Raw genomic sequence first — 7041 nt, 5'->3', positions numbered from 1 at the left:
CGGAGGAGGGGAGGGGGGAGAGATGCAGCAGGAGAGGGCCAGACGGGGCTGTGCAGGAAAAAATAGCCGGCGCCCTTCACTGGGCGGGAATCGCTGGGTGCTAGCAAAAGAGGATGCGTGTTGAACTCTTGCCTGAGGGGATCTCCCCGGGAGAGAAACGGCTGCCAGCCCCCCCCCCCCCCAGCAGGCGCGGGAGAGGTGCGCACCCCAAGCATCCACTCTGAGTGTGTGCGTGTGCGTGTGCGTGTGCGTGTGTGCGCCCGTCCTCCTGCCCCCGGGTGCGGGAACACACCATGGGCGGAACGCAGGCACCGGCCCGGAGACAGAATGTGACCTCGGGGAGAGGCGGGCAAAAAGAGAGATGTGCGCTCCCGCACGGGATCGAACCGCGGACCTTGGGATTAACAGTCCCACGCTCTACCTACTGAGCCACAGGAGCTTCACATGGCAGCAACCTCGAAGATGGGGCATTTATCGACGTGCAGGTGTGCGTGGGGTCGCCATCTCCCCCCGCCCCCCCTGGCGGCACCCGGCGGCGATCTTCTTCCCATGATTGTTTTGTTGCCGCCGGTACCGGACGGCAGCCCGGGCGGGAAATCATCCGGGCGGCCACGCCACGCAGGGCGCGCTAGATTGCCGCAAACACAGAGGGCAGTCCGACTTACGAGGCACAGCCCTCGACGCATCTGGCCGCGGCGAGACTGGGCATGCGCCCTGCCCCCCCCCCCCCCCCTCCTCTTCTCCGCGCCCCGCCTCGGCCCCTGTCTGGCGCGATGGCTGATGCCGGTGCCCAGGTGCGGCAGCGCCGCCGCGGTGTGCCTGCTGCCCAACCGGACGGGCCTTTGGCCGCGCCGGGGCCTGGCGCGGCCGGGACCTCCAGCCACCCGGGTGCCCCCGCCAGCTCGGCGGCTCGGCCCGTCCGGACGCCGCTGCTCTCACGCGTGGCGGCTCTCCTGCTGGCCGGCCTGGCCGCCGGGGTAGCCTGCTGCTTCATTCTCCTCTTCCTGGGATCCAAAAGCCCATCGGTGACCTTTGGCCGCCTTACCCCGGACCAAGGGTCTCTCAGCAACCCTTCCATCAACCAGGTGGATGAGTTTCTGTCGTGCGTCGCTGCTTGCTCTCTTGCTCCTGCCCCCCTGCCCGGCCCTCTCCACGCGGCACAGGGGCGCGGGTTTTGCCTCGGCCCCTCCGACTGACGCTGCTTGCATGGGGGGCCGTGTTCAGCTCCGTGGGCTTCCCGACGGCCGAGGAGACGGCAGATGCCGTGCGTGAGCACCTTCCCCCCGCCACGGCCGAGGGGAATGTCACCACCAAGTCGGCCGGGCACTTCGACCGCGCGATCATCCTGATGGTCGATGCCCTGCGATCGGACATGGTGTTTGAGCCGGCTCCCGCGCTGGGAGCCGATTTCGCCGCAGCCGCGGCCGAGCTTCAGCGTCTTGGCATTGACCGGAGCCTCGATGGCTCGCTGCTTCGGCCGGCCGGCAGCCCGGCGGCCCCGCCGCCCCTCGACGATGACACCGCGCAGGCCTCCATCACGGCCACACTCTGTCCCAAGGGCCTGACCACGGTGTCGGCGGCGGCTCTGACTGCCGGCGGCCGAGCCACCGCGCCCGATGCCTTCGACTGGGCGGCGGCCGAGGCCCTGTCCATTCGCCGCCATCGGGAGGCCGGCCTGCAGGCCGACTTGCAGGCTGGTCGCGAGGTCCCCGGCAACGAGATCCACCCCTTCGACTTTACCCGGCGACTGATTCGCGCCGGGCGTGCTCTGCCCTTCCGGGCCTTCGCCCACTCGCCGACGGTCACCATGCCGCGCATCAAGGGTAGGCCCGCGGGACCTCTGCCCCTCCAGTGGCCTGCTTCAACCCCCCTTTTTCTCGATTCCCTGTTGCCCCCCCCCCCCCCCCCCCCCTCTTCCCTGGGGGTTCATCTCCCTCTTACCGCCATGTTCCATCGGGCCTCTGTGCCGGCGGGAGCCAGGCTTCTCCCGTCCCCCCCCCCCCCCCCCCGCCCCCCCCCCCCTCGCCTCGCTCTCCGCCTTCCGCCTTCCGACTGTTGACACCCCTGGCAGCCATCGTCTCGGGCACAATCCCCTCCTTCATGGACTTGGTGTACAATCTGCTCCCGATGGGCGGCGATGCCGGGGCGCCGGACCCGGCGGACGGCGGTGCGCCCGCATCGTCGCGCGGCAGCGAGGCCTTCGCCTATGACACGCTGATGGCGCGGCTCCGGCAGGCCGGCAAACGCCTGGCCTTCTATGGTGATGACACCTGGCTGCGGCTGTTCCCCGGCTCGTTCGACCGGTTCGAGGGGACTACGTCCTTCTTTGTCAGTGTATGTTGGGGGCTTGCATTTGCCCGGCCGGCTCCTGTGGCCCGACGCGTCCGCTGACTGAGCGCTCCTTGCCCCTGCCCTTGTATGTCCGGCGCCGCCGGGCCCGGCATAGGATACGGTCGAAGTGGACCGGAACGTCACCCGGCACTTGGACGCGGAATTCAGCCCGAGCACCGACCCGTGGGACCTGCTGGTCCTGCACTACCTTGGCCTGGACCATGCCGGCCACCTGGAGGGGCCGCGCAGTCCGAGCCTGATGCCGCAAAAGCAGCGCGAGATGGATTTGGTCCTGGCCCGGGTGTGTCGCGGCGCCCGGGAGGCCGACACGCGCGATGGCAAGCGCACGGTCGTCGTGCTGCTCAGCGATCACGGCATGAACGAGGTGCGCCCGACCGGCCGACACACCCGGCACTCCCCCCCCCCCCCCCGTCTCCTGTGGCTAACTATCTGGTCCTGCGATCTCTGCCGGCCCTTGGCTCCTGGCGCCCTTTCTCCCGGCGCCCGACTGCCCCTGGGGGTTTCCCTCCGGCCGCCAGATTGGCAACCATGGCGGCGCGTCCGAGGGCGAGCGCTCGGCCATCGCCCTGTTTGTGGCGCCATCCACTGAGCATCCCCTGCCGCGCGATGTGGCCTACTGGACTGGGAGTCCGGAGGGAACGGTTTGCCGGCGTACCCGGCGGCCGGAGTTCGACCGCGAGCGTGACAGCATCCCGCCGACCATGGACCAAATTGACCTGGCCGCGTCGCTGGCTGCCCTGCTCGGGGTCCCTGTGCCGGCGGACAATGTCGGCCGTGTGGTCCCCTCCCTGGCTCGGTTGCCTGTTCCCCCTGTCTCGACCCTCGGTGCGTGGTGCCTGCATTTGGCCATCCGGCTGGGCGACCGCGGGCTGTCATAGATGTCCCCGCCTGGCAGGAGTCCCTCTCGGCCCGTCTCCCCTCCCCCCTCCCCCCCCCACTACCAGCCGCACTAACCACCGCTTGGTTCTCCTCCTCCTCCTCCTCCTCCTCCCCGGCCATTGCCCCGGCAGACGGGCAGCTGGCCATGTCGCTGGCTTCGGCGCAGCATTTCGCCTCGAATGCCCAGCAGCTGGCACGCTTGTGGTTTTGGTCGCCTGGCGGAGCGGTAGCCGCCGGGGCGGTCCCGCCGCCAGTGGCCCCGGCCCGCCGGCAGCAGGTCCCCATCGGCTCGCCGTTGGCCTACCTTCTGTCGCTGGTGGAGCAATTCACCGGCCGGAAGTTGGCGTACGGTCGGCCGCGCGCGCCACCGGCCGCCCCCGGGCCAGGGCCCGACCAGAGCACCGACCCCACGGCGTTGGATGCTTTGGTGTCGGCGGTGTCCCTGCATCGGGAGTGCTTGGGCAACCTCCAGGCCGGGCTGGGCTTGAAGGATCAGGCCTCCGAGGCGCGCCAGGCCCTGGCCATGTCGGCCCTGGCGCACTGCGACGCGGCCACGGTGGCCTACGATTCCTTCCTGAATGCCGCGCATCTGGCCCTGGTCCGGCAGGCAACCTCCCGCACGACCGACTTCACCAAACTCATGTACTTGGCCTGCTGCCTGCTGGCGGTGGCCTACTTTGCCTTGCATGCGGCTCTCTTCCCGCGGGCGAACTTTGCCTTCACTTCGGCCCGGTGCGCCATTTTGTCGGGGCCTGTCGCCTCTCCGCCTCTCTCTCTTTCCCTCTCTCTTTCCCTCTCTCTTTCCCTCTCTCTTTCCCCCTCTCTTTCCCTCTCTCTTTCCCTCCCGCTCGCTCGCCCGCTCGCCTCCTCCTCCCCATGCAACACCCTCCTCTCCCTCTGATCCAGCCCCACCGCCTGACCTGCTTGTCCCGTCGGCCGGATGCCACGTTTGAAGATCCATTTTCACGGTTCTGCCTGCCCGAGCGGTGATCTTGGCCGGCATTTGCTGGGGCGGCTTCCTGCTGCTGGACCGTCTCCGGCCGGAGTCGCCCTTGCGCCCGGCGGCCCTGATCATCCCGGTGGGCCTGGTGCTGGAGCCGCACCTGCGCCAGGGGATGCTGTCCACCGGCGACAGGCGCATGGTGGAGCTGCCCCTCGCGCTGGTGGCCTTCCTCGGCTACGAGGCGGCCAGTCTGACCAAGCGCCTGGCTCGGCTGACCGATCGCCCGACAGCCAGCCCCTGGTGGGGGTATCTGGCCCTGCTGCTGGTGGTCGCCCAGCCGCTGACCTTCCTTTCGAGCAGCTTCGTCGAGGAGGAGCATTTTGTCTGGCTCTATGGGCTGAGCTCGGTGCTCCTGTTGCTGGCCTGGCGCGATGCCTCGAAGTCCTTCGACGCCAGCTCGTGGACTCTCGGCCGGCTGGCGCGGCTCCTGTGGCCGGCCCTCCTGGCCCGACTCCTGTACATCTGGAACCCCATGGGTTTCCTCGAGTACGCGGTGAGCGGCCCAGTGCGACGCTTCTTCGATGACCAAACTGGCGGGCTCCTGCGACCGGTGCTGGCGGACCTGCTGCTGGTGCTGGCGGTGGGGTGGGGGCCGGCGCGCACGCGCCCGGGCCCCGGGCAAGCTGCTCTCGGCCTGGGGTCGGCCTTGGGTGCCCTGCCGGTGGTCCTCCACCGGTCGCGCCTACTGGCCGCCCCGGGGCCGTTGGCTGATCTCCTTGCGCGCGGGTTCTACCTCGTGTACTTGCCGGGGCTGGCGGTCGCCGCGTGGCTCGCGTGGATCACCCGGCGTGGGCCCACCGGTCGCGGCGCTCACCTGGCCCTCGTGCGACTGGTCTTCCTGCATACGGTGCTATTGAGTCGGTCGCACCAGGCGGCCCTGCTGCTGGTCATCGTGGAGCTGGGCCTGTACTTGGCCGAGGCGGCGCCCCTGCCCGGGACCATGGCTGCCAGCCCGAGGGCCGACCTTCTCGGCGTGGCGCGGCATCTGGGCCCGCTGGCCGTGCGGCTGGTCCTGGCCCGGGCAGCCTTCTTTGCTCTTGGCAACACCAACAGCATTGGGACCATCGATTTTGGCGGAGCCTACACCGGGCTGCCGGGGTTCTACCCGCCGGTGGTGGGCGCCCTGTCGGCGGTGGCCCTGTTTGCCGGGCCGCTGTTGGCGGTTCTGGCGGCTGGAACTCCGGCCGCGGGGGCCCCGCCCGGTGGTGGACCCTCATTTGGCCTGGCTTGGGTGGGCTTGGTGTGCTGGCCTGCCGGCTGGGCGTTGGTCTCGGCCACCATCATGCGGGGCCATCTGTTCATCTGGACGGTCTTTGCCCCGCTGCTCATCTACCAGGCGGGCTGGCTGCTGGCCCTCCTGCCGATCGGCCTACTGGGCCTGGCATCGGCCTAGACCATGCGCACAAAAGCCACACTCGCATGCACATACACACACACACATACATATATATATATGCACATATGTGTATCATGCTTGCAGGTGTGTGTGTGTGTGCAGATGCTAACCGGAGAAAGTGGAGCCCATGAACGTGCTCCTGGTGCCATCTGCCCAAGGCTGGGGAGATGCACATTTAGAAATATATATTTACATTTTTCGTTGTTCCAAAGGCCCCTCTGGCACGGGGAGGGTGTGCGTTTGCCGGCACATAATTGGTGCATGCATATTTTCATGAGTGTGCGTGTGTGTGTGTGTGTGTGCGTGCGTGTGTGTGTGTGTGTGTGTGTGTATGTGTGTGTCTGTATTGGATGTATTTATCCGGCAACGAGGACAGTCAGGTGTCCAGGTGGACGGGGGAAGGGAGGACGAGAAAAGGACAAAAGGGGAAGGCCCAGCAGTTGTCGCGCCTGCTGCCCCTCCGCCCTTGCCTCGCTTTTTCCCGGCCCCCAAGTTGGTGAAAGGCACCCGCCGGGGGGGGGGGGGGGGAAGAAAAGAAAAAGCCCACAAGGGGTTGGAGGGGAGGAGACAGCTGGTGACTTACCGGAGCACACCCCAGTAGAAGATGAAAACAAGAAGGACCACAAGCAGGACCACAACCGGCGGACCATACCGGCGGAGCATGGCCTGCCAGTTGAGGTTACGCGTCTGGCGGTTGTACTCCTTGGCTGCGACGGACAGGTGGCTGGACATGGTCTCCATGGCTGGTGCCACGGGGGGGGGGGGGGGGCTTGCGTGCCAGCAAGCGGGGGGGGGGGGGGGGTTAGATGGGCCGCAAAAGGGAGGAGGCGGGGAGGCGGCACAGCGACAGGGGGAAATGGCAGCAAGCCACACGGAGGAGGGCGCGTACTGTCCAGCTTGACTCCCCGGTCCAGGACGTCCTTCATGCCGATGGTCATGACACGAGCCACATCGACCAGCTCCTCGTTGAGGGAGGACAAATGGCTAGCGCGGTGGGTATTGGATGAGACGCCGGTGCTGACATCGCTGGACACGGCGCCAGCCCCGCGGGAGGTGGCCTCACGAGCCGAGAGCAGCGACGAGTCGTTGAATTCCCGGGTCAGGCGTTGGACGGTGGATTCTGCCGAGGGCGGCGACGGGGACGGGGAGGGTCAGTATGTGCCCCATTCGCATGCGAGTGGGGAGGGCTGCGCGCGCGCGCGCGCGCGCATGCGCCCGTCGGGCTCGCACCAAAGGCCATCAGGGAGAAGGGCCGGACCGAGGAGGCAATCACTTCCTGGGAAAACTGGCGGAAGAAGCTGTCGGCCAGGTCCTCGATGTACTGGAGGGCGTGGATGCGAGAGTACCGGCTCTGGCAACAGCACATGAAGCCAATGTCGCCGACAATCCGGTAACTGGGGGCGGGGGAGGG

The 7041-nt window shown here is 67.9% G+C and overlaps 2 protein-coding genes and 1 non-coding gene across 3 annotated transcripts in view; 1 reads left to right on the top strand and 2 right to left on the bottom strand.

The window, feature by feature from the left end:
* Positions 1-366: 366 nt before the first annotated feature.
* H696_03961 lies at positions 367-439 on the bottom strand. Its single transcript has one exon. It is a non-coding gene; the product is annotated as a tRNA-Asn (tRNA).
* Positions 440-773: 334 nt separating this feature from the next.
* Positions 774-5906, top strand: H696_03960 (hypothetical protein; the record flags this gene model as incomplete). Its single annotated transcript, XM_009497830.1, has 7 exons — positions 774-1102; positions 1225-1823; positions 2072-2334; positions 2447-2716; positions 2871-3177; positions 3363-3963; positions 4187-5906. The coding sequence occupies 7 exons, from the start codon at positions 774-776 to the stop codon at positions 5625-5627; spliced, it is 3810 nt and encodes a 1269-aa protein (XP_009496105.1). The 3' UTR covers positions 5628-5906.
* Positions 5907-6142: 236 nt separating this feature from the next.
* The window catches only part of H696_03959 (hypothetical protein), a 1482-nt gene continuing 583 nt past the window's right edge, over positions 6143-7041 (bottom strand). The window contains exons 3-5 of the mRNA XM_009497829.1: positions 6861-7024; positions 6520-6750; positions 6143-6373 (exon numbers count right to left, since the gene is read on the bottom strand). Coding sequence (XP_009496104.1) covers positions 6210-6373; positions 6520-6750; positions 6861-7024 — 559 coding nt within the window. The 3' untranslated portion in view covers positions 6143-6209. The remainder of the gene's footprint in view (positions 6374-6519; positions 6751-6860; positions 7025-7041) is intronic.

Source organism: Fonticula alba, assembly GCF_000388065.1.
Source record: "Fonticula alba strain ATCC 38817 unplaced genomic scaffold supercont2.6, whole genome shotgun sequence".
In the NCBI taxonomy this organism is placed as follows: Eukaryota; order Rotosphaerida; family Fonticulaceae; genus Fonticula; species Fonticula alba.
Note: the sequence above shows the minus strand (reverse complement) of the source record. Positions and strands in the feature narration are given on the sequence as shown.